This window comes from Nelusetta ayraudi, unplaced genomic scaffold (assembly GCF_046127955.1).
Source record: "Nelusetta ayraudi isolate G7.1 ecotype Tasmania unplaced genomic scaffold, CSIRO-AGI_Nayr_v1 ptg000019l, whole genome shotgun sequence".
Taxonomy (NCBI): Eukaryota; Metazoa; Chordata; class Actinopteri; order Tetraodontiformes; family Monacanthidae; genus Nelusetta; species Nelusetta ayraudi.
The window spans coordinates 4,413,026-4,441,016 of NW_027466069.1; the positions used below are offsets into that span (position 1 = coordinate 4,413,026).

Genomic DNA, 27,991 nt, shown 5'->3' on the forward strand with positions numbered 1-27,991 from the left:
TGCAAAAGACAAATAATTTGAGTGTTTGGGAGAGGTATTGTCTGTATGAGTGACTGAGTGACACCTTGCAATATAAAGGCCAGAAGAAGGAGTGTTTTTTTGGGGGGTAACAGCCTGGCTTGGACCACAATTTCTGCTGCAAAAAGGCAAATCTTGACTTACCTTACCTCAAAATACCTTGTATCATTGTTTGATAAGAAAACTATATAACGGAAATTCTGTGTGACATCTAGGTTGCTGCAGTTTTACAAGACACTCAGCAAGAAATGTGTAACATGACAAGCAACCTCCAGAAACAACCGCACGGACAAAGAGAAATTAAAAAGTAATAGTGAATCTGTCACTTATTCTCCAAACAACACTTGGCTGCGAGTAATGGAGTGAATTCATGACTGGACTGTACAAGGGCACCGTTGGCTCTATGCTGTGCAGTTTGAGGCTTATTAGTGAGACATTCACAGGATCACGCCGTCATAGTCAGGATGTTTTTCCTCTTGGAGTCTCGCCGTGGGAATGGAACAAAGCTCTTCACCTCTCTGCAACACAACCCTGCGGGGCCGAGAGGGGAAGAGGAATTAGTTCTTGTCGTGTGAATCATGTCTACAACTCTGACGCTAATGACCTGGGGCTTGTTACGTGGCCCAGTGACATTATTTAAAACTTTCAAGAAATCTCACAACAAAATGTTCACGCAAATGTTAACGCAATTCCCCCTTTCACAACAAAAGTATTTAGTCTGCTTTCATGTCTTCAGACATAAAAGTCTAATGAATGGATTCTGATGTTTATCGCTTGAGAAAAATATGTGTCTTCCATTCATTTGAGAACCAATTCACATCGTCTGAAAGGAGCTCCACCAACAAAATCTGTTGATTTAAACCAGGCCAAAACATCCTGGTGTTTTGTCGACACGTACGTTTCCACTCTTCCAGGGACAGCGTGGCGTTGTCGTGGCTATCGTCATACGGCGTGGGTTCAGGGAGGTCGTCGTGGTCCCTCAGCTCATCGAAGTACGGGTGCTCAAGAGCCAGCTCTGCGGTGGGCCTCTCGTCTCCGTCCAGGACCAGCATCTTCTCCAGCAGGTCGATGGCTGCCAAGGCAGACACACAAACACGTGGGACAGCGTTTTCTGATGATTGCTTCCAACTGCGACTACATGATCCAAAGCTTATGCGTTACAACCGGCACTGTGGACAAGGGGTTGAAAACATGCGCACACAGAACCGGCTGCAAGTGTGTTAAAATGGTGGAAATTACAAAGTCGACGGCAGAAACTCACCCTGCGCACTGGCTTTGGAGAACAACGTTGTGAAGTCTTTTCTTGGATAGCGAGGAAGAGCCTTTACATAATTTTTGGCCTGTTTTTACGGGCGAGAGATATAAATTTAGACATCTAAGGGAACATGAAGAGTGCGCCATGTACTGCACCCACTGAATTTGAAGACATCAAAAATGTTGCATTTTTCAAAAGATCAACTTTATTATTGTAATATTCACAGCACACACGGGTTGGTAACTAATAAATACATAAAATAATAACAGTTTGACATACCTCCACACTGTCCAGTTTCTGTATAAACTCTGTTCCAGGTACTCCGGTCACTTTCATAATCTGTGTCAGCTGGTCCATGTCTAACAGCAGACGCCAGGGTTAAGGACAAAACCCTGTTAGCCAGAAAGTGTTTTTATCCGTTGAGTGCAGAGTTGCAGTACAAGTAAAATGTATAAAAAAGGAAGATAAAATGTTAGAAGTGTAATAAGGGTCAATGGTCGCTGCCGGAGGAAATGTGTTTTTCCACTGCGTCTATTACCCGCCGTTCGCCCTGCACCTGTTTTACTGTGCCTGTCGCCATAAAAAAGTGAAACAAGTCAGCTGCCTTTATTACTGTCAGCATTTTTAAAACGCAGCACTAATACTTGATTACACAGTGTGTTCACCCTCGTCCCCGTGCGCGACACCTGTGTAATTACTGCCGAGCGACGAGCCTGTCGATGGAACCCAGCGACACAAAAGATACAGTCTTTCCCTTTGAAGAGCGTTTTGCCATTGATCATTTCTGCCATGATGCAACCTACAGACCAGATGTCCACTGGAACAAATGAAAGAAAAAAAAAGTCATGAAGGCAACAGGCAGGAAGGGTAGAGACATGAAAAGAGTCAAAAGCTGTGCTGGAAAAGCGTGCGGCTGAAGGCTAATAATCCAAAGCAAAGGCACTTTTTTATTTTATTTTTTAGGAATCTCGAGTGCTGTTTCAAAATTCGGAGGCGGGCTGGCGAGCAGCACAATCCTATTATGGGTGCGAACGTGCCACAGTCCCCGTCCTGAGGTTGTTTGGCCCATTCTGTAAAAAGCTGTTTACAGAATGAGAAATCACTATCTCCTGCAGATACATTAATCCCGGGAAATGGGTTTCAGAGCGGTGACAGCTCTGGCACTGAGTCTGGCCGCTATCGGGCCGCTGTCAAAGCCGTGTCAGCCGCTCACAGATGCAGGAAAATAAGACTTAGTGTCGAAACGACGCACCAAGCTACTCTAACCATCATGCACCCATGACAGGATAAAATATATATATAGAGAGAGATAAAAATGCTAAGCTGCAAAAACAAAAACAAACCATAAAAAAAAACACCACCACTCAAGTGCAAGACGCAGCACAACCAGCCAGGAGAAACAAGGCAGCCACAGCAGGGACAGGGGCTAGAATAAAGGAACAGCTGCGATTGTCTTGCCCGTCTGGGTGTAGTGCATCCAGTTGAGAATGACCTCAGGCGCCCGGTACCAACGGGTCACCACGTAGCCCGTCATCTCGGCATCTGTGCTGCGGGCCAGGCCAAAGTCCAGGATCTGCGGCGGGAGAGAGGGGAAGGGAGAGCAGTCACAGCGGCAGATCACACGGCAGACGAGCCCTCTAACAGGCTGATGACACAAAAAAATCTCTCCCGTTGATCGGTTACAGTGGCTGAATGACAAGAGTATGGCAGTGTGGGCACCAGAGAGTGGCTGCAATGAAATGTGGAGGAAGCAGAAGTTAAAAACAGGAAACGGTCGCCACGGCAACATATGACTCGCTGAGTGACGCTAATTAGTTTGTTTGTCTTGTTGTTGTTGTCGTGAATTTATGTTCTGCGCCACTGCTTCATGATAAACGGCAGCGGTGCATGCAGTGGTCATGTGCTTCAGAGCCGTAATTGCTTCTGCCAACATCCAAAGTCAAAACTACAAGAACAAAGTGGAAAAACTTTTTTTGTTACTGCAAATAAATATTTTTTGGGGGTTTTCAAACTCAAGCATACGGACAATTCCAAGTTGCCTGTTAGCCTAACACACACGTCTCTGGACTGAGAGAAGTCCAGACCACTTGCAGGAGGCCGCTGTGCCGGGGGAAAACAACCAACCCTGATACACACGCGCGAGTGCTAATTGCAGGAAAAGAAAAATCTGTCGGGAGCACATTTTAAAAGCCACCCTCTGCACGCCTGCCGCACAAGTTCTGTAATGTTCTCTAATCCTTTGGAGCTCACCAACCTTCAGCTCGCAGTCCTGGTTCACCGCCAGATTTCCAGGCTTCAGATCCTGCGGGGAGGGGGGAGGAGGAAAAGAAGCCAAGTGACGCTTAGACGCTGTACACAGTGATTAATGGAAAAATTACAGAGGAGAAGCCAAGCAAAGCTACGGCGCAGCTGTTAGCCTTGTGCAGCGGTGGAGGGGTTGTGGGTTGACTCAGCTATAACTGTTACTTTGGCTTTTCTGCGGAGTCATTCATAAAACGCTGCGGCGCAATGAGTGATAGGTGGGGCAGTGCTGCTGACTCGGGTGTTGAGAGCACTCTGGCGGCATTAGGAATCATTAGGCTAATAGCAGGCTGCCATTGTGAGAGTAAAGGGATGGACGGCCTTGTTTACAGCAGTCTGAACCGTACACAGCCAGCAGTCAGTCACCAGAAAATCAAATTACCAAGATTACCATAAAATAGTCCCGTATTCTTTTAACTTTTTTTCCCCTCCAATATCTGGTTTTAATCCAAACCTTGTATAATGAACTATAGGAAAAAAAAGTCTCTGGATATTTTAGCCCTCTGTTTGCAGCCTTCCGCAAGAACTCAAGTGTTTAGCTTTCTGTCAAAACTGATGCTTTGTCAGAACTCCTACATGTTTGGTGGTGGACAAAAACAAGGCAGTCTCAGCTGGTTTGGGCAGTTCTCACTAGCTGATAAAAGTGGCTTTTGTGACGTCACAAAGGGCGACTACTTCTCTTTCAGGGCACGCAAGTTCACTGTGTGCTCTGGTAAATCTGGTCTGATTGTTCCTCGCCGATTGCACACGCAGCCGCGTTTGTGCTGGAGCCGAAGGGTGTGTTCCATTCCAACAGCTCCAGACACGCTTCCAAAACGTCAGGGAGTCGACTCATTCGACCTGTTAGGGCAGAGTTTTTGCCCGGCTGGATGATTAATGAAATCGTCTTGCCGCAGAGGCAAAAACAACAGAACGCGTCTGCTCTTGGGAGAGACAGAGAGAGACAATTCTCACGCCTCGGCGTTTCTTAATTACGAGCTAAATAAACCGAAAATGTTTAAAACTCCAGCGCCAGCGCGGGCTTCCTCTGCGACGGCGCACTCACCCTGTGGATGATCCCGGCTTTGTGGATGTACTGTGGACACAGAGATGGAGCAGGGGTGTGAGTGTGTCGTCAAGTCTCGCAGTGACAAAAGCATCTTTGTGTCGCTGTGGACGTACAACGCTTGCAAATAATGGCATAAAGTTCAGCACTTATCATCAACCCCCGGCATTCCCATCATGCATTGCTCTGATTTAGTGCTCGAGTGACGAAAAATATTGCGATAAATATGGAAGTGTGGACATCGATACGTTCCAAATCTTTTTAATACGATAAATTAATTCACGGGATTATGATTGCATTTTTTTTCATCGTGCTTGTTTGCAGCTATCTGTAAACTCAAACGACAGCTACTCAGTTAATTTACTCGACTTAGAAAAAAAATTATAATAATAATTTAGAGCAAAACCCATCTGTCATTAACTAAACAATCTGCTGGCTATAATTATTATTCTATGATATTTGTGCTCAGCTGCACCTCCTCTAATGAATCATATAGTCAATTAAGGGCAGTAATTCCATCATCACTCCGTTACGCGGTTGTCTTTGCGTGGCAAGATCAAATTTGATTCAATTAGCCGCAATCGTGCCGATCACGGCACTCACCCTGAGACCGCAGAGCATCTGGTAGACCAGGAACTGGACCTTCTCCTCGGAGAGTTGACTCCTCACCTTGGACAGGTCGGTAAACATGTAGGGCATCACCAGGTAGCTGCCAGGATGAGAGAGGGCCAGTGAGTGACAGCCGATTGGCCGAGCCAGCTGCTATGAAGCCCCGCCGCTGGGGTCCGTCTCACCGCCGACCCACTTCAAACAGAACCTCGTCCTCCTGCAGGCTGCTGTGAATCCTTCGCTTCGTCCTCTGCTTTTTTTTTTTCACACTGTCATTAAGTGGCCTAAGGTTCTTTTGTCCGCTTTATGTAACACTTATGTTTACACAACCAACAAGATGTGAATCATCGTCGGCGCTCCAGATTTTTTAGCTGCAGACAACCCACTTTGTTTTTGTTTTTTTTATGCATTTGTCTTACCACCGCATTTAATTAAGGCAAAATATAATTATTCATGCAAAACACGCATGGCTAGCACTCGTAACGGCAGGAGGGGCTGATTAATGAGACACACTTCCTGCCTTACAAGGACATAAAACAGGCCTAGTGTCTGCAAGTGTTTACAGATTTGTATTGGTTCAACTTGATTCTATATACTTAAAGGTGCACTAATAACTATTTATTGGTTATTTAATAAGCCTTTTTTTTTCTTTTTTCTTTTTTACAGTTCAGATGATCATTTTTATTTCAAAAGATAAGCAGAGAAAACAGTTGGATGCACTTTCCCCCACTACTTTTAACACACCTATCGGATCTCATGGAACCCCCCCCCACCCCCAACAATCTCCTTGTTATTTTTAATAACTGATGAAAAAAAAACGTTTAAGAAAAAAACCTGAAAGTGTACAAAACAATAACTGTGACACATTTTCTGACATATCTTGATGTAAACTTTCTGTCCTGAACCTGCGGCTCATCAGATATTGTCTGGACCTGAGGGCCCCGTGAATAAGGGAAGAGAACGATTACTCACAAGTCCTGCATTTCGTCAAGAACTAAGGCAGCAGTGAACACATCGAGGAGTCCGATCACCTGGTTGGAGAGGAAAAGAAGCAGTGTGGGAACTCGAGCATGAAAAGCCCACGTTAAGAATTAAATCTGACAAAGGACGTCGACGAGGAGAAAAGAAAAATCAGCTCACATTTTCATGCTTCATGTGCTTGAGCAGTCGGAGCTCCCGGTAGGCCCTCTTAGCAAAGATCTCCGACTGGAAGGGCCTGTGGAGCTTCTTAATGGCCACTTTCTCTTTGGTCTTCTCATTGATTGCTGAGCTGTGGAGGATAATGGAATAACAAGTTGTCAGCGTTGCACTCTCCGCCTCTGGCCGCCTCGGGGTTTATATATAATCTACCCCCTCTGGAGTCGCAGCGGAGGGAGAATGACACCATGGCGTCTCGCTGAGACACTTTTCCTCATACATGGCGTGGAAAAAAATTCTGTCGCAGCAAATGTGTGCGTGCGCACGCGTGTGTGTGTGTGTTTTAAAAATGAACATGTAAATGTTTGGAACTGGAAACATGCATGACTGCAATGATCTGCTGCTTCACCAAGTCGTGGGAGGAGAAAAGGCATGTTAGGCTATTTGGAGACACAACCACCAACACACATTACACAAACACGCACACACACACACGCGCACACACACACACACACACACACACACACACACACACACACACACACACACACACACACACACACACACACTTATGCCCAAACAGAGGATATTAAGGTTGAAACGACAACCATCTATGATGAAAAATGTGATGTAACAGTTCACTTTAGATTTCCTCTGGATCCTGACTGTCGACAAAAAATGTATTTCACTGAATGTAATGCTAACAATGCACAGTTTCAGAGACACATTCTTGCTTTTTATTTTTTTTTTTAAAGAGGACAGGATTTAGAGAGGATTTTTATACATTTAAAACAGAATTACACTGCAGCGTCGCTTATCCAATCTGCGTCGCGCTAACCCTGGTTAGCAGGTTGTTTAATCACTGCCGTGTGGGAGTAGTGGCGTGTCAAACTTTAAAAGGTCTGACCTTTAAAAGAGGCACTATCTGATGAACTCGGGGCCTTCTCTGTTTTTTTTTTGTTTTTGTTTTTTGTACTCTTAAAAGGCAACCATGAGCTGTGAGCAGAAGAAAGGGATGGATGTAACAAAGAGGAACACGAGCAGCAGTTTGATCTGTGAGAAGTAAATAAGGCCCTGCATTCTGCACGTTTTCAAATGTTTACTCCTCACTTTGCGTGATTAGTCATGTAAAAAAAAAGCTTATAGATCTCCAGATAACACCACATTTAGCCCTCTGTTTACAACCTCCACCACAGGGCTTTTAGCCTGATGCTTTGTTGGACCTTCAACATGTTTGGAATGGGACCAAAACAAGAAGGTCTCAGAGGGCGGAGCCGCAACATCAGTATAGACAGTCTGCAGCCAAATGCCCGTGCACGGACCTTACCGAAACGTGCGAGACAAACGGCTCCTCTGCGCCGTTTCGCGCGGGGCCAAAATCAAAAGTGAGAACAGGCTGCCAGTAACCTCCACCACCACTTCCAGAACCTCCACCACCACCACCACCACCACCACCACACGTTGAAGCCTGCATTTAATATGAGATATCATTTATTTTTTTAAAACGCTCGGCTGAGCCCCGAAAAAAAATTCTAAGCGCTTATAAAGTACGACACAAGCGCAAGGCAAGTGCACTGACACAAGAGACACTTGGTGCAAGTCACTCACCACACCGAGCCGTACGCCCCTGTTCCGATCTGTTTCAGACGGGTGTATTTCTCCGGAACTTCCCACACCGTGCTGTTGATTTCCTGCCGAGAGAAGTGAGCCCTCGCCTCCATTGCGAAGTGTAGAAGGCGATGGCGGGGGAGACAAACTTGCCCTGAACTGAACGCTCGCCTACCGTCACCTGTGGCGAAGCGAAACACCTCTCCAGTGTACGGGAAAAGACGCTGCAGCGCTCACTTCCGTTGCTGCCCTTCAAAATAATGGGATGGTAGAAGCACTACCTAGCCAGCTAAGTAGCCCGCTCAATTAAAGAAGTGCGGTTCGTGAATGAATCTCATCGTTCGTTCATATATCGAGAAAATAACTCGATGCATCCATTATATGTCCACTCGACACCAAATTTTAAATCCCATATTTTGCCCATTTTCGAGATTCATCCAGCGACGCTTCAATTTAAAGGCACAATCCAACTACTTCCGGCCTCAAGCTGCCTCAAATCAGTTTGTCGCGAGCTTCACCTGGTACCACGTTCCCTTTCGTCATTGTAAACTACATCATTACGTAATAATTCGTCGAGTAGTATGAGGGGGTGGGATTATTAACGTGTTCGGCTAGGATCATAAACATTTTCGGATTAAACACCCTCCCGCAGGCGTTAATACCGATTGTCTTAAACGTCGCACAAGTCATGCAGAACCCGAGGGAACAGGCGCCTCGCATGCTGCAACATGTCAATATCGCTCTGCTCGCTCCCACCCCCACACAGTCGGTGTTAGTTGTCAGGAATAATTACTGTATATTGCCAGAAGTTTGTGAATCATGGCATCCTGCTGTAGTCCTCCACACTTACTGGCATGGGTGAAAATAAAACAAAACAACAATCCAGAACTGTTAGACTGTGTGTGTGTGTGTGTGTGTGTGTGTGTGTGTGTGTGTGTGTGTGTGTGTGTGTGTGTACGTGCGCACTGTTGGTCTTGAAAGAATAAATACTGTGTAACTATTCAGTTTCAACCACAACAACCAGAAGGATGTTCTTCTGCTGCTTGCACGTGGGGGGATGCAGATACATAATGCAAAAGGGAAATATGTTTCTTGCTGCAGATTATAAACCTTTTCGTGTTCTCTATTTGTGAATAATATTTTTGCTTGGCATAAAATCTGCCTTTGTTGAAAAAAAAAATAAAAAAATCAATGGTATCATTGATCAGCACCCATTTCGATCAAACTTGTTCTTTACAAGTCACTGTAGGCCACCCAGTCTGTGAATCCCCCTTCTCTTTTCTCCTCTCTGTTCTCTTTCTGTTCAGTGATTATTGACCACTATCCACTTGCTTCTGTCCTCATCACCTCTGCTGTTTCCATTAATGATGTCATCTGGGTTCTTCTCTTGTTTGTGAGTGTTTTCTTTTTAGTCCTGTGATTCAGTGCTAGTATTGGTATTGAATTGACACTGGTGCTTTATTAATTAATTAATTAATTAATTAATTAATTAATTAATTTTAGCTCTGTCAGTCTTCAGCCATCAACTATTTAAAAGGCAATACAGTCCCGTTATCTCTAAAAGACAAGTATTTCTTTCAGACTTCTGTGTATTACGTCCACTTGTTTTTGTTGTGAACCCCGTGTTGCTCTTCAAGGACGTCTTTGCAGCTGACATTAACTGAAGTTGCATAAAGAAAGACTGTACACTTCAAATATCATTTCCATACATGTGTATCTTTTTGTTTCATTGCATTAACTGTATTTTTCAATGTAAGAAACAGTGGAGGCATCATTTTGGCACAACGTGCCGAAAGCGCCTGAGTTAATTATTATGTTGTGCTCTTGTGAGGCACCAGCATCCCTCCGCTATTAAAGTGTCTATAATTCAATGCCGAATTTAGCAGCAATTTCCTACTGGTCCTTTCCTTTGTCTGCCATTTCAGACAGTCTCTTTTGTTACACTGTTCCACATCACAGACACGCTGTGCACTCACAGTGAACGCTGTGCCTTTGGAGCCTCAGCCTGTTGCTAGTTAGGACGTTCATGATGGGGCTGACACACACATCAGACACGCCACTGCTTTGGACTACGGAAGAGCGGTGCCTCGCGGACATGAGGGGGTCTAATAAAAGGTTCTCGGATCTTCTGGGTTTTACTTTGTGCAGTAAAAGAAAGGGAATGCACAGACGCATTACTGGGTTTTAAAATTCAAGATTTAACTCATCCTCACCTTTCCTTCCATATTAAAAAAAAAAAAAAGAGATTGGAAGGAGGAAAGTGCAGACTGCCTGCGTCAGTGATCTTCAAAGGACAGTTTAGCACCTGGCATAATGTCAAGCCTAATGTAATATTCCATAACATAAAATGGACCAAATGAGCTGAAAGTTTTCCTCGCCCTGTTTTTCACCTTGATCTGAGACCTCTGCTTTAATAACCTGCTGCCATACTCATATTGATCAGCCTCCGCGTGGTTCAGTGTAATGACCTGCAGGGATGCGCACACACCCACACCGACCTCTGCTGTCTGTCTGCGGTTGTTAATATTGATCATAGGCACATTTGCTTTGGTTGCTTCCCCTTAGTAATTTGCTGGACTGAAAAAAACAAAACAAAAACATCTTATTGGCAAACAAACAAAAAAAAAAAAGAAGCCAAAATTCTGTCTTTAACTGGCTGGATTTCAGGAAACATGCATGTTGAGAAGAGAGCACCTTCTTTACACGAGGACCTCTCTCTCGCTTGCACGCTTAATATGCCACACGTAGTGAGTGAAATAAAAAAAAAAAGAAGGCAGCGTTATGGAACCTGCAGAGCAACATTGGTGTTGATTTACGACGCACTCGGGCAATAACACAACGCCAGTCCTGGTAGTTTAGAGTGCCGAGATTGTTGTGAAATGACACGCGGCGACAAGACGTGATGAAGAGTGATGGAAACAACACCGTCTTGCAGCTCTGCTTGCCTGCGAGAATGGAAGGCGCGAGCGTGGAAATGAGAAAGGACGTCACATCTGACTGGAGATAAAAAAAAAATAAATAAATAAAAAAAAAGCAAAAAGAAAGAGGGGAAAACCTTCTATAAAGATACCACTAGATGGTGGTGATGTCAAGCGGAGGAGCATCGATACGATCCGCTCCCAGATCAGTTCATCACACAGGCCAGTGCGGCTTCATATGGACAACCCCTAAACCGCATTACACGCTGAAAAATGACTCCGTTTCTCTATAGATATCTGCTAGAACTCCATTACCGGCGGTGCCATTTTCCGTCTGCAATGTGCCACATCACTGCTTGTGATGTATCTCGAAAGCTGAAACATGTTACTCCGGATGTGCAGCAGGTTTGTTTTTTTTTCCTTCTTCTCTCCCTCCCAGGCAAAGACCTTCTACAGAGACACCCCTCGCGACTGCGAGGTATTTGACGGAGCGAGAAGTCTTCGTGGATTCACAGCCATTAGTCCACCTGAATTATTTGCACCGGATACAAAGAGACCGGATGAGATAATGGTGGCTGACACTTTTATTTATGTGAACATGTCACAGGGTATTATTTTAAAAAACGTAAAAAGCCTCCGAGAGTCGCGCAGTGCGGATTGGTGGGCTCATAAATTAACACGGCGTGCCCTCTATTCCTGCTGGCGATGCAGATAGGCTGGCATGACTGGTGGCACTTGTGTGACTCAAGACAAGGCCGGGCCGGGCATGCGCGCGTACACACACACGCACACACAAATGGCCGTGCATCGCTGCTGACAGCCGTACAGTCTGTGGTGCATCGTCTGCTCCTCGACCCGCCTGCCAAAAAAAAAAAAAAATAAGAAAAAAAAAAAAGTAAAACCTCTCGAGCGAAATCTGACTTGACATTTTCCAACACTGAATCAGCAGAGAAAGCGGGCGAGTGAGATGCCGAGCGGCGGGAACGAGATGGCGAGGCCGAGGAGGTAGAGGGTGCAGGGCCGCGTCACGAAAGGCCACCGACAGAGGAAGACATCCATTTGCCCGGCCCCTCCATCCCTCTCACCCCCCCCCCCCCCCCCCCCTCCCGGCCTCACCGTGCCACCAGAGCACACGGCATTAACCTAATGAGCCTTTACATAATAATTAAAGCCTCCCCACTGAATGATACTCTCCATCCTTTTAGCACCCAGGGAGGATTAATTATTAGTATCAATCAGTGATGTTATCTGTGGGTGTTACTGGGCTAAGAAGGGAGACGGGCAGACACTGGCATTTAGCCGTGATTAATGAAGTGACCTTCCCTACAGCCCCGGCTGCGATCGAGAAAAATCTATTCCATTTCAAAGTGACCTTCGGGGGACGTGCGGAGGAGCGCTGGGGCCGGTGGACGGACAGACGGACGGACGCATCGGTCGGTCGGTTTGGTCGATCGGTCGGAGCATCTAAATGCAACATGCGGACCTGGCCGACGGTTTCAGATGCGTAAAACTGTGGAGCTGGAGTGCAGCTATTGTCTCTTTACCCCCTGCTGCTCATGCAAGGGGAAAATTCGGAAGTGAGGAGGCAAACTTCTGGGCCAAAGTGGATATTATGGTATAAGAAGTCGAGATCCAGATGTTCAGGATGGCGTAAAAAAAGGCAAATTCAAACCTTCCACAGTGCTCGATCATTGATACCACGTTGTAAGGATTGGTCTACGCACCCGCCGGTGCACCAGGTGGGACGCTGCCACAATCTTTAGAATTCATTTCACATATATATCAAGTGAAAGGCTCGAGTGGAGGAGAGGCAGAGCTTGAAGGACGGGAACCTTGGCAAAGCTTCACCCAGCCGCAGCTTTGTTAACGGCAGTCCAATCCAAGTCGCCACAGCTGAGGTGTCCCTGTTGGTGGTAGAGGTAAGATTATTTGGATTCTCCCACCCACGGGTCGACCAACAACGATAAAATCACCTCTGTGCCGCGAGGCGACAGTGCAAACCGCTGCACTGCTGTTTTTTTTTTTTTTTGGGGGGGGGGGGGATCCATCGTTTCTTTAAAAGCTGACTGAAAACACTTTGTCCTCCTCCTCGGCGGAGGAGAAGACGGCTATGGGGGTCAGGCGGAAGTTTATAATTCCTCCCCTTCACGTGTGAATGCCGGGAGAGCGTCCCGTCAGCTGTTTCACACGCGCACGCTTTGCTGCCTCCGACATGCGACCGCGGATCGGCCCCATTGTTAACCGAGGTCAGTCAACTGTTGCCGTCGCTCAAAGCTTTCGCGCAACCGTGCGCCTGCATGCAAATGTGGCGGTGGCAGCGGTGCAGCGGTGATGATAATGATATTAATGGGTGCCCAAAGACATTTCCATATTTCGTCCCATGGGCCTCGGTTGGTGGAGCGCGGCATTAACATTTTTATCCGGGCGCCGCTCCCGCGCGAACACAACGAGACGAGCATCCTGGTTGGGAAAAGTCACGTGTTGCCGCGCGCGCGACGACCACAAAGCAGCAACGCATTCATTGCGGTCAATTAAGTGCGTTGCTGCACACAGATGCACACGAGCAAACGGGGGAACATCTTTGGATGTTAAATAACACATGCAGGAAATAGTTGTCTTATTGTAGCTATAGGAGGGGATGCCAACTTTGTGTACAGATTCCTGTGTGTTGTGCGAATGACGCGGAAGGCTTTGGTTGACTTCTGGCACCATGCAGGAGACCACAAAAGATAATCAGGTATTTACGACACAGCGCAACAGTGCTTTTTTTTTTTTTTTTCTTTCTTTTTCCCGTTGGCAGCAGAACCCCGGAATTATACTGCATGAGCTGTTTGGATGAGGAGCAACACAATCTGGGTGTAATATGCTTTTGTTTTATGCTGATTTATGTAATCTTGAAGTGAAAATGCGCAGAGATGATAGGTTCAGGAGCAGCTGGGATGGAAATAGAAAGGGAGAAGTTGTGCTTACACGGCTGCAAACAGAAAAATAATAGTAATAAAAAAACACTGTTACCTGCTATGGAACAAAACAAATACCTTCCGTTTGTAGATTTTCTTTTCCACACAACGGTTTCCTGGTCAGATTAATGGGAATGCATTTGGTCCTTGTGCTTACACACAACACAACACAACACAACACAACACAACACAACACAACACAACAGACCAGACATACAGACGGTGTCACACCTCCATGGTATTTATTCAACGCCCCATTTGAAATGATTTATCCAATCAGCCAATCAGGAGACAGAAGTCTTTTGCTCTTCACTTGACAAGGACAAGCATGACAGCATCCAAGCTTACAGGAAGCTTGCAGTAGCTTTCGCCCACCAGAGTGTTTTGAATGTGGAAACCTTTTAGGTATCTGTATCTTCAACATATGTATCTACAGTTCGCTTATTTACCAGTAAAATATTCAAATGACAAAGATCGAGAACTAAGGATGACGGGGGACAATCAAAATATTTTATAAGCGGAGTCATGCTGTTGGAAGAGGAAGAGCGGAGCTCGGTAATGAGAAATAAAATAACGAGCAGTCAAACGCACAATTTAGGTGTCAGACGCTGCCGCAGTGAACGGAGCGGAGATGACAGAGAGACAGGCGAGGCTGATGATATAAGAAAAATATAACATTAATAATAGAACAAAAAAAAAAAACTCTTCTTTCAAGACTTCCATAAAAAGAACGCACACGGCTTGCGAAAAACGAAAATGTGTGAACACCAGAAAAGTCCAGAGTTTGGTTCCGCTGCTCGCCGCTTGGATTCAAAACACAGAGAACGGCGGCAACAGCAAGACGAGCAAGTCAGAGGATTCAATCATCTCACTTATGTTCTTTTCGTCCGTCCGACCTGCGAGGTCCTCCTCGTTGGGACACAGCTGCTCGTGACCCATTTCGATCCATCCACTGCCATCCACACGGCCACTTGTCTCCATCCTCCCTCCGACTCGGCGCAGACCGTCTCCCCATAACTGCCGAGATGAGAATGCAGTTAGCTGAAATAACTCCCGGGGCTTTGCAGATGTTCCATTTGTTGTGTCCCGGGTTAACATTCTGCAGCAGATGGGGGACGGGCACGCGCCTGCGCACGCCCCCACCCCCCCTACTGCTGCTGCAAAAAAAAAGAGAAAAAAAAAACCCCACAACCAGCGCCCATCGAACCCTGCAATGGCACCGGCCCCTCGTGCGAGCCTGTTGCGTCCCCCCCGCCCCTCCACCCGACTCCGGCACCCGGCGGTGGCACCCGGCGGTGGCACTTAACTCCAATAGGCCTTCGCTTGTGACACGTGTCACCGTGGCCATGTTTCGTCTCTGCCGTTCATTAGAGAAGCTGGTCGTTCCGGACCGGGCTGGGCCGGCGCCAGTGGTGCGGTGACGTTGGTCTGAGCCCCACTGCTGTTTGTCTGCTGGCTGAGCGAAAAATATAACAAAAAAAACAAAAAAAAACAGAAAAAACCCAGCCAATTCCAAAAGCGAACGTGCCGTGTAATTGTCGCGTTTTCGTGCCATAACGGCTAATCGGAGGCGGTTACCGGGGGTGACCCTCAACATAATGACCCACTCAGTCCTTATAAAGTATTCAGGACATTGACTTTTCATTCTTGAGCGAATAGGGGGTGGTAGGGTAGAGGGGGGGGGGAAGGGAGGACAATTATGAGCATTAGCCGGGCAAGTCTTATCCATTTGTGAAAATGATGAAGCGGAGAGTGTTGGAAGGTTACGGAGGCGTTGAGTGAGGAGATATGAAAAGACAGTTGTTTAAGTCTGCGAAAATATAACCCGCCCCCGGCCCGCTCCCGCCCCCCCACCCCCCCAACCCCACCAGCCCCTGCACAATCTCGCCTAAGTGGTGATTTTATTACGGCAACAGCGCAATAATGTCGTCTTGTTAGACTACACCAAAGAGAAAAGTGCAGCCAGAGCTGATCAATAAAATTTTACAATCAACTCTAAATTGCCCTTGTAGCCAATGGAGTGGAGTTAAAACGGCGTATTAGGTTGTCTTCTCCACTTACGTCCCGTCAGGGCGGAGGCAGCAGCGCAGCGCTGGGTGAGGTCTAAACTGGTGTAATCTGCTGCCTCGGACACATTTTTTATTTAATTTTTTTTTTTCCGCATGAGAGACGTGACAGAGAAGCAGCTTCGGGTTGCAGTTTTAATGTTGAATCGATGCAAAAAAAAAGAAAGAAAAAGAAAAATAAATGACAAAAATGCAAGGGCTGCAAAGTTGTCGAAAACAAGCGTTGCCAAGAGTTATTTTGTCTGTAAGTGGGATGTAGAGGTCAGCGCACGAGGTCAGATTAATGCTATTCTAATGTGCAAATGTGCCGCTTTCACTTTCAACTAAAACTATTTGTAGCGCTTCAAATTCCCCAAAATTGAGTTACTGTTATGCATAAAAAGACAAACACACCACCCACACTGTGGAAACAGAAAACAGATGCACCCTTGAGTTATGCTAATGACTAAGACACGCACACACGCGCACACACACAAACCCTACTTGTAGTCTTCCACAAGCTGACTGAAGCGTCTTCTCCACAGTTTCTCGCTGCTTGTTTCGCCTCATTTTTATAATGGCGTCTCCTAATCACATTTCATTAAGCGTGCAAGACGCCATCAGTGACAAAGCAGTTTAGTATCTGCCATGTTGTGCAGCCGTGCACGGCCGTTGTTGTCACCAGCCCTGCTGCACTTATGCTAATGCAAACTTTTGTTTGCAAATGTTTGATGCGGGTAGATACAGATCGCACGCACGCACACACACACGTAAACACATGCACGCACGCACACACACACACACACACACACAAAGCAGCCAAATGTTGGTGTTGTTGGCAAAACTTCAGGTTTATTAGTAATCATTTTGAAAGCACATTATGCTAGCTTAAAAAAGTGGTCCAGAAAGATTGGAATAATGCCTCCAGGATCTTCTGGCTGGAGGGTCAGTAGCATTCAACCTTCTATCACACAGATGTACAAGTGAGACAAACAGACAGACATGATTTCTCTGCCTTGTCCAGTCACGTACTTGAGACATGTCAGATTTCAAAATTCATTCTGGAACAGGATTGGACCAACTCACATTTAAGGCACACCGGTCTTCTCGAAAGGCAGTTAGCAATGACTCGAGGCTTTCTGTGGGTGCGATGGGCAACATTAGATGTGTCACAAGCCGCGATAGCTGGCGGCGATGAGCTAAACGCTCGCTAACTGTTGTCGGGCGTAACGTGAAAGAATCTTTTCCACTGGGAGAAGCCCTCTGTGGAATCCTCTTAATATGGCTCTGATAAAAAAGGATCCACCTGTACAGCCTCCTTGCTAACCTCTTTAGCATTAGCAGACCTTCAAGTCACTTAATGTAGCTCTCCTTTTGTCTTACCTTTTAGTGTCAATCTAGGAGGCTTTTTTTATGCAAAAGTTGCACCCTGGTTGCTTCTCAACTAAAAGGAAACGGCCAAGTCAGGCTGAAAGAAAGCAGTTTGAAGGATGCGGTGTGAGTCACACCAAACAAAACAAAAAGTCATCTCAGAGTTTGGTGGGTTTAGGCTGTAGCCAAAGAAACTTTCCAAATAAATACAGAGCAAGTGGCTGTGTGCCTGTAATTCCTGTTTGTTCTCCTTTATCAGTCTTGCCACCAATGAATAATGTAAAGGGCGGTTTGTAGTGGAGCATAATATATGTTCTTTTAATGAGAAAACGGAGAGCCTGTGATTGATCCCCTGGGTTATTTTAACCTCTTCACATTTTTTTGTGTGCGAGGACAGAGCAGAGGGGAAAGGCTCGAAAAAAGCGATTACGCAACTGAAGAGAGCTTCACACAATGGCTGCTGGCAACATTTTAAACATCCAAGATTGATGACACACATAAATTCATTGTTAAGTGTGAAATTTTCCAGACCCCCGCGTCCGCATTTGCATGGCGACGGAGCCCATTAGCTCCCATTAGGCGCGTTGATTGAGTTTACCAACAACAAAGCGTGTGGGATTTTTTTCCCCCCCACCTAAATTGAAAGTTCATTAAGAGAAACCAATGACTTGTGACGCCTCCTGACTCCAAATACTTAATTTGTCATTTCACTAAGTGCTGTGGCATCAGATGTGTTGCCATTTTAGCATTTCTTTGCGCGCAACTAAAACAAACAAGCAAACAAAGAAATACACCAAAAAGGTAGACTGCGTTAGCAAACCGCCTATTGCTGAGGTATCTGACTGAATGCATCGCGCGCGTCGCTGCGGCAGACGCTATAGGAGGCGAGTGGGCAGCCTGTGTGTCAGCGAGTGTGTCATAGTGCGTTAGCGTCCGGGCTAAAACGTGTTACTTACGCCTGTCATGGCCGGCCTGGCAGCCTGTCAGAGCGGCCGCGAGGTGACAGTGATGCGTCCTGTCTGTCTAGTTCACTGGACCAGAAGACCTGTCACCTGTCACACTCGCACACACACACACACACACACACACACACACACACACACACACACACACACACACACACACTTATCCTCACCTGGCAAAAACAGCAGGACAGACCGCGGCAACACAACATGCTAACGTGTGGAACCTCTTGTCACCTGACAGGATACACCGCGCTCTGATGTAAACGGAGCTCATGTGTGCTCCGGGCTCTTTGCTCCACCTGCTTCCCTTTTCTTTTTTTCTTCCTGGTTTCGGCTCATGGCCTCCTTCCAGCTGCACCTCGTCTTCCAAAAAACATCCAGGACGCGGCAGCTGTTCTGCACCCAGGCCTCTTCTACCTCAAAAGAAAGGTCAAGTGTGACAAACAGCGTGCCTGTGCAAATTTCTACTGGAGGAAATGATTCAGTGCAGCAGCCTGAGCTCCTGTATTGGCACTCGCCCACCCTGAATTTAAATTACAGCGCAGGAGATTTATTTTAAAAGGCTCCTTGTTGCGCAAGTATTTTCTTGCTCTTTTTTTTTTCAAAAAAGTGTCTCAAGCCTGTAAAATCCATGTAGTTCATAGAAATATAACTCCAATTCTCACAGACTGTGTGCTAAAACGCACAGTTGTGGAAATAACCAGGTTGTGATGTCACAAGGGGCACTTGACACCTTCATTCTGTTTTGTGACCACACAACCAGCCGGGTGTTGGCTCCGCCCTTGTTTCAGTCTCTTTTCAAATATGTGGAAGCTCCAACAAAGTGTCGCTTTTAGCAGGAAGCTATTCGGCACCAGGCTGAAAACAAAGGGCTTAATGTGCTGCTTTCGGGCCCCTCGAGCCCATCGATTCTTTGGGATAAATAATCACGCAAAGCAATTGTCACTCAGATCTACAACTGTACGAACCCCCTCCCAGCTTCTTTATTTGTTTTTCACTATTTGAAGTTTCAAACTCGGTTCACATCATCTGCTTTCCATTTGTTCCTCTCTCTGTTGCCCACCAGCGGCAGGTAGGCTTTCAGGGAAGAAAACAATCTCTGTTGCATACTGGAACCAGTCGGTGTGAGAGAATGAGCTGGTGCGGAGCTGGAAAACGTAGCGAAGCGTTTAGTTGTTAAACACCCAGATGTTTCCCTTCGGAGTTACTGGAGACCGAAACAGAGCCGGCAGGCGAGTGAATGCTGGATATTTGCATTTGTCGACGGGCTGAAAACGCAACTTAAATAAATGATAATGTGATTCTCTGTGTTCAGAGGCGTGAAAAGGGAGTCGTCGTTCACACCGTACACAAAGAGAACAGCCAGCGAGACAGATGACTTGCAGCCACAGTGGGAACTGAAAGCCCAGATATCCGACACGCTACTGCTGATGATTTGAAATAGTGGTTTTCAATTATTATTGAATACAATCGAAAATAATATATTATATCGAGACGGAATACACTGGGTCCTTCTCTGCTTCCAGAGCCTAAGCCTAACCCCAACTTCAACCTAACTCTAACCCCATCCTTAATACAAACCCTGACCCCAACTCCAGCCTGAATCCTAACCATAACCTTGCGCCCAACCCTAATCACAACTCTAATCCTAACTCTAACACCAACCCCTATTCCACCCTAACATTGCGGGCTGAGTCTGGTTTATATGTAAGTTTGAGTTTGTATTTGTTGTCCATGTCGTCTCGAAAGTTGCAATTCACTGCTGAAAGAAGACAACGATGTGCTAAGTCACTGTAGCTTCTGGTAAGTTCACAGTTTGGGACCGCGCATGAATGAATGAAACGGAATGAATTGGCCACCCGATGATGTTTGTTTGCCACTCTACAAACTCAGGTATGGGATTTGCCAACACTGCTACAGCTAATGTGCTCTTTTTCTCCAACGGAATAAAACAAACAAAACCAAACAGGAAGTCTCCTCCTCTCCCTCCTCCCCCCTGCCGAGCCTCCTCTCCCTCCTCCTGCACTTCTTACCTGCCACCCCGCAGCACATCATCCCTGCTGCACTCTCTCCTCCTAACCTCCCCACCCCTCCTTACCCTCCTCCCTCCTGTCCACTGGCCCTTGTCTAAGTGCGTGTTTGCGTCTCCCTCTGAGGCCCAGTGTGTTAGTGCCACATGACCTCAGGCCAACCCATGGCCAGTGGTCCACGGCAGAAAGGATAAGGCAGGAGACCTTTACCGCCTCTCATCACCTTTGACTGTGCTGGCTCCTTTCCCAACAAGTTGGCGGTACACTTTCGACGGTGGCGACGGCCGCTTTTGCACAGAAACACTGAAAATGCGCATCAGCACCTGGTGTTAGGAGGAAACACACGTGCATGCATTGATTTGTGATGGATGGATAAACTTAAAGGTCCCCTGTTGCACCTTTTTTACAGATCTTTACAATTACTGAGCCCCAGCAGGGCAAGGTCACATCATTAAAGATCTGAAAGAACCCTTAGTGACATCACAAACTATTGATTAAATTCAGATGATTTTTTTTTTTAATGGTTTCTTATTTTGTTCTTACTTGTGCTGGCCATACTTGAAGTGTGGCCAGCAAAAGAAGTACATTTTATTTATGTATACATATATATATATATATATATATATATGTATATGCAAATGCAGAAAACACAAACTGCATTTACGAGCCGTTTAGTTTACTTGGGCGCACAAGTAAAATCTTTAATCCAAATTGACATTTACACTACTTTCATTGCTCAGCCGTCACCCTCTGCAAGACTGAGCATTTGCTACAGTTTTCATGAAGGGCTCTTTGAATGAATAAATAAATTAATAATAAATGAATGAATAAAGTGCTTATATGGGTCCTCTGAAAGAAGTCAAACGGCATTGATGCGGTTTTATGGCGAACCACCCTGTCAGGGCAGCAGATCAATTCCAAATCCATTTATTTAAAGCCCTCCAAATCGAACTCCACAATATCCTCCGCCGTCCTATTGGAGGACTTTGCGAATGGATCTGGGAGGTAGCGGCGCGTGTCTCCATTGACTCTCTCATTCCCTTCACCAACCACCATCCCCCCCCCACTCTCTCTCTCCTGCAAAAAAAAGAGAAAAAAAGCCTGCAGACTTTTGATTAACCATGCGGCCCTTTATTGGGATTCATCTCGGCTCGCTCGCCGATAATTAGAAGAGTCCGTCCTTTTCCTCCTCCTCCTGCCACGTTGGACGGGGGGGGGAAAAACATGACTGATGGCTGTTTATAATCTCATGAATGCGTGTTTGTGCCTCGTCGCCAGGGCCTTTGATTGGAAAAGAAAGTACAAAAAAAAAAAAATCTGATTAATGGTGCTCATCCCATCCGTCCTCGGCCGTTCCCAATGTAAACAGAAGACTCGACTGTCTGCGTCGCGGCGTAATTAGTCAGCGGTGACAGGCCGCTCTCTTCCTCTCTGTTCCGCTGCTCTTCCTGTCAGCGGGACAGATACGCGGCGTGCTGTCAACAAGGCTGATAGCCACCGCTGCTAGAAAGGTTAAGATTTACATAAAATAAAGCTAACTCCTCACACACACACACACACACACACACACACACATGCACGTCTCCGCCAGATGTATTTCCCATGTTCCTGTGTGTTTTGTTCTTTTTCCCCCTTCCCTCCACCCGTTCCGTGCTCTATCATTTCCAGCGCAGGACACTGTGACTGACTCGTCTGCCGGAGAGGCGAGAAAGGAGGTGCGACGAAGCGACGCATGCGCACGTACACACGCACGCACGCACGCGAGGCAGCAGTCGCAGAACGTCGCTCTTTCGGTCGATCGCGCGGGCGAGACGCGGCAGAACGTCGCACGTCTGTCACAACGGGGGCGCCCTGTACACGCGTGCAGCTTTGTTGTTTCACTGCGCACGCACAAACGCACACATAGTACACGCACGACTTCCACGTCATTAAGTTATCGTCCCTGGCAGACGGCGAGGAGGCAAAGCGTTCTCGGAAATGCACTGATTAATTGAACGGTTGAGGGGTTTGTTTTTTCGCTTTGTAAAAAAATAAATAAAAATAACGTCTGCAGCTTCATTGGAAGGATAAAGGCATAAATCAGAGGCTTAACATTGTTGGCGTCTAAAGGATATACACATATTTCTGTTTCAAACCTTTAAAAATACCCTTGCTGGCAACTTTATTCGATACGCCTTGTGAGCACTGGCTGTGTCAAGGATGTTGTGTGTTCATGTGTTGCTCTGTGCCTTTCTGGATATTAACCTGCCCATTCTGACCTCTGACCCCTGACATCAACATCCCCTGGCATCTTCCTCCACACTCCACTGCTGCTCGCTGGGCATTTTTCTCTGTAAACAATGGAGACGGTTGTGCCAGTGTGAGAGTCCCAGTAGATCAGGAGCAAGTCGACCAACAAACCACGTGCAACCAGCTCCAGAGTTACCACCATCAACTTCTCCAATGCCTGGAGGGGCTGTTTACACCAATACGGGTTTCTCTGAAAAGGCACTAATATTTATGCGGTTCAGCCTTGCGTTTACACGAAGCCGGTGTTTTCACTGAAACTGCACAGACCGAAACCGCACCTTTTCGAAAACGCTCCTCAGGGTGGATAAGTGTGAAACGCTGCCTTGCCCGGAATCATGTCAACGCCGAAACTGATCTTTTTTGGAAAAGCTGATGTCACAGCTCTAAACCCCACTACCGCCCTGCAACCTGAGCCGCCGCGAGGTGCAGACGACCACTCACAACCACGACAACCATGTTGGGCAACAGACCTGTTACTGCTACTAATGACCAGCCTGCAGTCTTCCCATTAACCTCACTACAACAAACCTCAAACAATATTGAAAAGTAACACACGGTGCTCGTGGATCCATCACGGATTGTGTGCAAAGTGAAAATAAACACAACGAAAGCATTTTGCAAACATCCTGTTTTACTTTTTAATGTTTTTCTTTTGGGCTGGGATATTGAGGCAGGAAACCTAAATGACAAAAATGTTTGCAAACTTTTACTGGTACGACTCCCAATCAACCGTAACATGGAGCTTTTAAGGCTTTGCGTTCAAAAGTAACTCGAAGCAGAAGTTCAACTCTGTTTGTAAACTTTGTTTATGCCCCCTGTCTTTCATGAGCGATCTTTCTTTCTGTTCTCTGTAGCGCTGATGTTGTGGCGCCACACGGGACCAGGCATAGGTACTACATTGTTTTCAGTCATTTCCAGCGTATCTGTTTGAATACGGCTTTGTGTTAATGGGTTTTGTGCGGTTTTGAAAATGTGCGTTTTCAAAAAAACATGTCTCCGTGTAAACGGCCCCTGAGTTGCTGCCGCCATGTGATTGGCTGATTAGTTATTCGACATAACAAGGAACTGGACATTTCAACTAATAATGTTGCAGGTGAGCGTGTGTGTGTTTTTGAAGCGGAAGAAGAGTAAACGGGACGTGTTTGCGGTCGACCGCTCGCCTCGCGCCCCTGAAATGTCAGCCTCTCCACGTGTGCGCACCGCTACTTTCCTTCCACACAAAGGGAAGCTTGCCCTTGACATTTCACAAGATGCCGAGTGTCCCCCTTTAATAGCAATGCCCCATCATTTAGAGTAACACCTTGCTCCGGACAGCCAGTCCTATGAATAAAGCAGACGGGTTTAGGAGACGAGCGTGTTTAATGCAAAAGCTTTACATCACTCCCACAGGGTCATTTGTATCTTTTAATTAGGGTCTTCTGGCAGCGGAACGGCTGCATTAGGCAGCCTGGGGTATTTTTCTTACTTACTGATGCCGACTCATTTTTTTTTTCATCCCATTGTTTCTTACTCTTTAAAGCTTTTAGGCATGCGGTTGTTTTCATGCCCTGATGTTTGGGCTCTGTGTATTTAGTTTTTTTGTCAAGTGCTCACAGCAGCAGAGGCAGAAAGCAAATGCATGTACTCAAGCACCCTCGGCTGCATTTATAAAAATAAAACTTTTACACACAGGTTTTTGTTTTTTGCCTCCAAGGAAACAAAGCATGCAGCAAAAACAGTTGAAACTTGCGGAGTAGGTGAAATACATGCAATCTAGTCAGACGACAAACCACCGAGTCGACAGTCGCTCATGCCAATATCAAGATTTTGGAGGATTACTGTTAGTTTCAGTGCAAACTGTGAGGTTACACAGTATCAGCCAGGCTGCACGCCAGAGTTTAACTGGATGCTGTTGGCTGCAACTGTGAAATAAATCACAGCAGTCAGCTGACTGAGGCTCTGCCTGAACTGAGGATGGGCTTCATTAATTAACGGACAGCAAAACAAACCTACCCACAGGTCCTAAACAGCCTCCAGCGTAGCAGCGCTGAAGCTCCAAATGAGCAAACAAGAATAAAACACACACGTGACGGAACTCTCACTGTTTTGCGGGAGTCAAGTGACAAAGCAAATCCAAATCATTGCAATTGGTGCACAATTGGCAGTGTTGCTTGGTTTTCCTGTGAATGTATACGTTTCATGCTACAATTTTTCAGCAGGATTTGATTGCAGGTTAGCCTTGTCTTTTTGCCATTGTTTGTTGATTACTGACTGGAGCAGTGAACAGCGGTTCAATAACACACAGGGGGCGCTGTGACTGTGTTTTGCAGAAGTGTCGTCCCTCTTCAGACAGTAAGAGTTATTACACAGACTCTCAAAAGTCAGTGAGTCAAGAGTCTTGGTTTGAATCCTTTCCTGACGTTTTCCTAACACGCCGTCGTCTGTAAACACATTTCTCATCCATCCAGCCATCCGTCCAACCGGCCGCCTGCTGCTGCGTTCGCTAACAGTTAGAAACATTTTCCGGATGCTGCGGCTCTAACTTATCGCAGTCCACGCAGGGCTTTGCGTGTCCATTAAATACAATCTCACACGCATGCACACTCTCAAAGCCTGGAAGCGTTCCCGCCGCTCCTCCTCCAACCCCTGCCCACTGCCCACCTAAAAAAAAAGAAAAAAAAAGAAAAAAACACCCTAGACGCCCTGCTGACTGTGAAGCAGGAGAGAGATGGAGGTAGAGAGAGAGAGAGAGAGAGTGAACGAGAGCGCTCGCTGGCCGGCATTAGTCAACAATCTCGCCCAGATTTCTCCTGCTGATGCGCCACCCACTCCCATGAATGCCAAACACTTCCTTTATTATCTTTGCGTTTAGGCGATTTTCTTTTTTTTTTTTTTTTTTTTCCCATGAGCGGCTTAAGCATCGCTCCTCCATCCTCCCTCCCTTCTTCCCTCCCTCCCTGCTCTCCTGCCTTGTTTTTTTCACTCCTGCTCCTTCTTTCTCTCTCCCTCCCTCCTTCTCTCTCTCTCTCTCTCTCTCTCTCTCTCTCTCTCTCTATCAAACTGCTGTATCATTATGCCTGGGATAATCCCAGTCCTCCTCACCCTCCTCTCTCCCCCCTGCCTCCAATCCTTGAGCCTCACCCCTTCACAATCCTCTGTTTTACAGGCTGCGAGGGGGCGGAGGCGGGTGACGGCGAGAAGGTTAGAGCGGCTGGGACGTCTGTCTCCCCAGCTCGTGGTGCTGCTGCTGCTGCTGCTGCAAAAAGATGATGAAACCATATGGAGGCTGGCGGTGGTGGAGGTGGGGGGGCTGGGTGGAGGGAGGGGGAAGGGGGTGTGGCTACACGGCGGCCTAAACGACTTCTTAGCAGTGCAGCGAGATGTGAAGGACAGACTGACGCGAGACGGCGCGGTGAGCAAACTAATGAGCTACACATTTCACGCCGTGAAAGAAAAAGAAGGGAGGAGAAGGAGGAGGGGGAGGAGGAGGAGAGATGCAGAGGAGACGAAGCGAAGGGAGGGGCCAGATGATGACAGAGATAGAGGGATGAGAAGAGGAAGAGGGTGGCAGGGGAGAAGCACAGGAGAGACGGCGGAGCACCGCGATTCGGAAGTTGGGAAGAAGAGAGAGTAAGAGGAAGAGAGGAGGAGGAGTAAGAGGAGGAGAGCGAGTCGGACGGGGACGGAGAAAAAAAGGGAGAGGAAAGCGGCGGCGAGGATTAAGAGCGACAAGAAAAATGACCTTTCTCTCGCTTCTCATTTATCCTTGCCACGGCAATGAACAATAAAGTTAGCTTGCGGGAGATGTAGCGCGGGTACACAAGCCAAAAGGACGCTCAGTGATATGAAAAGAAAAATACAGAAGTATGACTTAAAAAGATATTCCTTTTTGATGAGTAGATATGCATCTGATGCAAGAGGAAAGACGTGTGCAACACAGACAACAGTGTTTTTTTTTGTTTTGTTTTTGTCTTGGCAAAACTTGAGACAATGAAACATCAAAGGCAGAATGAGGTCATCGCCTGCTGAACTCGTCCCATAAACTGTTCATCTACTGTTCATATTGGAAACATATACAGCTATATGTACTATTGGAAGTCATGAACGTATCCTTCTTCAGCCGTTTAGTGTTGACTGAACACAGTTTGGATTAATCTGATTAGACAGATGTGAAACCGAGCAAGCATGTTTTTACTCTTTGTCAAAACTTTGGTAACCACGTCATGCAGCCAGATCGCAGAGATTTCAATACCGAAGCCTTACAGATTTCCTCTGGTCAAACTCAGAAACACTCACAGCAAATTTTAGTGCTCCAAAACAAAAGAAGAATAGAAGATCAAACCAACAGGCAGCCCGGCAGTCATGCACCAGTCAAAGTTAAGCCTGTAAGCTGCTGATGAACGCCGCAACTGTCAATTAATACAATTGAATATCCAACATTTCATTATGGTCTGTTTGGAACTTGATGAACCGGAAGTTTGTCCAACTTAGTCAACAGGCCTCAACTTGTCCCACTTTCCAGATGTTCTCCACGGGCTCTTTACCAGATGGATGTGCAAAAAAAAAAAAAGGTCTGATGACGTAAACAAAAAGACACAGACGAAGAAATTTTCCCTGTGCTGCTTCCCAGAATAACAGCGACAAACTGCTAAAGTGAATCGACATAAATTAGTAACAACGTTCGGCTGCGTGGATTGCTCTTCACCAACCACGTGTTTTTCCCTTTGATTTGCTTTTCATAAAGCGCAACTACACTTCTTGATGAGCGAAGGGTTTACCAGTGTCCTCCACTGGCAAGCACCTTTAACAAATAATTAATAACGCCACAGATTTCACATTGCGAAACACCTCTCGCATCTCCATCACCTGCTAGTTCGCACTCTCGGGAGCGGCGCCACGGGACATTTTGTTATTTCCAGGCCCGCAAGCGGGACAAAACTTCCCGCCTCCGTCCCTCCTACTTGGCAACCTCCACTCGGCGGGTACCTGGCGTGACGGCTGCTGAAGGAGGCCTGCAGGTTCCTGCGCTGCTGAATGCGGGCCGGCATCCAGCTCCTCTGACTCACATCCAGTGTTTGTTCTCGGCCAGCCCGCCCACCGCTCCGCCGATCCTCAGCATCAAATTTTAAAAGCGCAAGGCAGCGGCGGTGGAATGTGGTTGAAGGAAGTTGCACGGCTCTGCCTCTGAGACCGGAGCCTCTGAGAGGAGCGCGGCGCTGCACTTTCTACCAGAAGAGGTTGCGACGACTGAATAGCAACAGTGATGGTGTTGTTTTTACCCACTCGGTCAATTCATCCCTGTTTTCAAAGCCAGAAAAAAAACCATTGCAGTTTACCGCTAGCATAGCAACAACCATCTTGACAACTGATGAATTTTGATGTTCACACTCCACCAGGGTTGAACATGGCCACTCTCTCTGTTTCCTTCCTCTTGCGCATCACTCTGTGACTGGATCGGGTC

At 46.6% G+C, this 27,991-nt stretch overlaps 1 protein-coding gene across 3 annotated transcripts; it reads right to left on the reverse strand.

The window, feature by feature from the left end:
* Positions 1-105: 105 nt before the first annotated feature.
* mapk13 (mitogen-activated protein kinase 13) lies at positions 106-27,984 on the reverse strand. 3 transcript variants are annotated; one of them, XM_076026524.1, is made up of 13 exons: positions 27,924-27,984; positions 14,724-14,868; positions 6,369-6,498; positions 6,201-6,259; positions 5,223-5,328; positions 4,620-4,649; positions 3,528-3,575; positions 2,732-2,846; positions 2,019-2,090; positions 1,553-1,632; positions 1,280-1,358; positions 917-1,090; positions 106-549 (listed from the first exon to the last, which is right to left on the reverse strand). In XM_076026524.1, exons 1-13 carry the CDS (start codon positions 27,967-27,969, stop codon positions 464-466), a joined length of 1,170 nt encoding a protein of 389 aa, XP_075882639.1. In that variant the 5' UTR covers positions 27,970-27,984; the 3' UTR covers positions 106-463. The 3 variants fall into 3 exon arrangements, with proteins under 3 accessions (XP_075882639.1, XP_075882640.1, XP_075882641.1); XM_076026525.1 differs by lacking the exon at positions 27,924-27,984 and adding an exon at positions 27,517-27,666; XM_076026526.1 differs by lacking the exons at positions 14,724-14,868; positions 27,924-27,984 and adding an exon at positions 7,974-8,198.
* Positions 27,985-27,991: the final 7 nt, after the last annotated feature.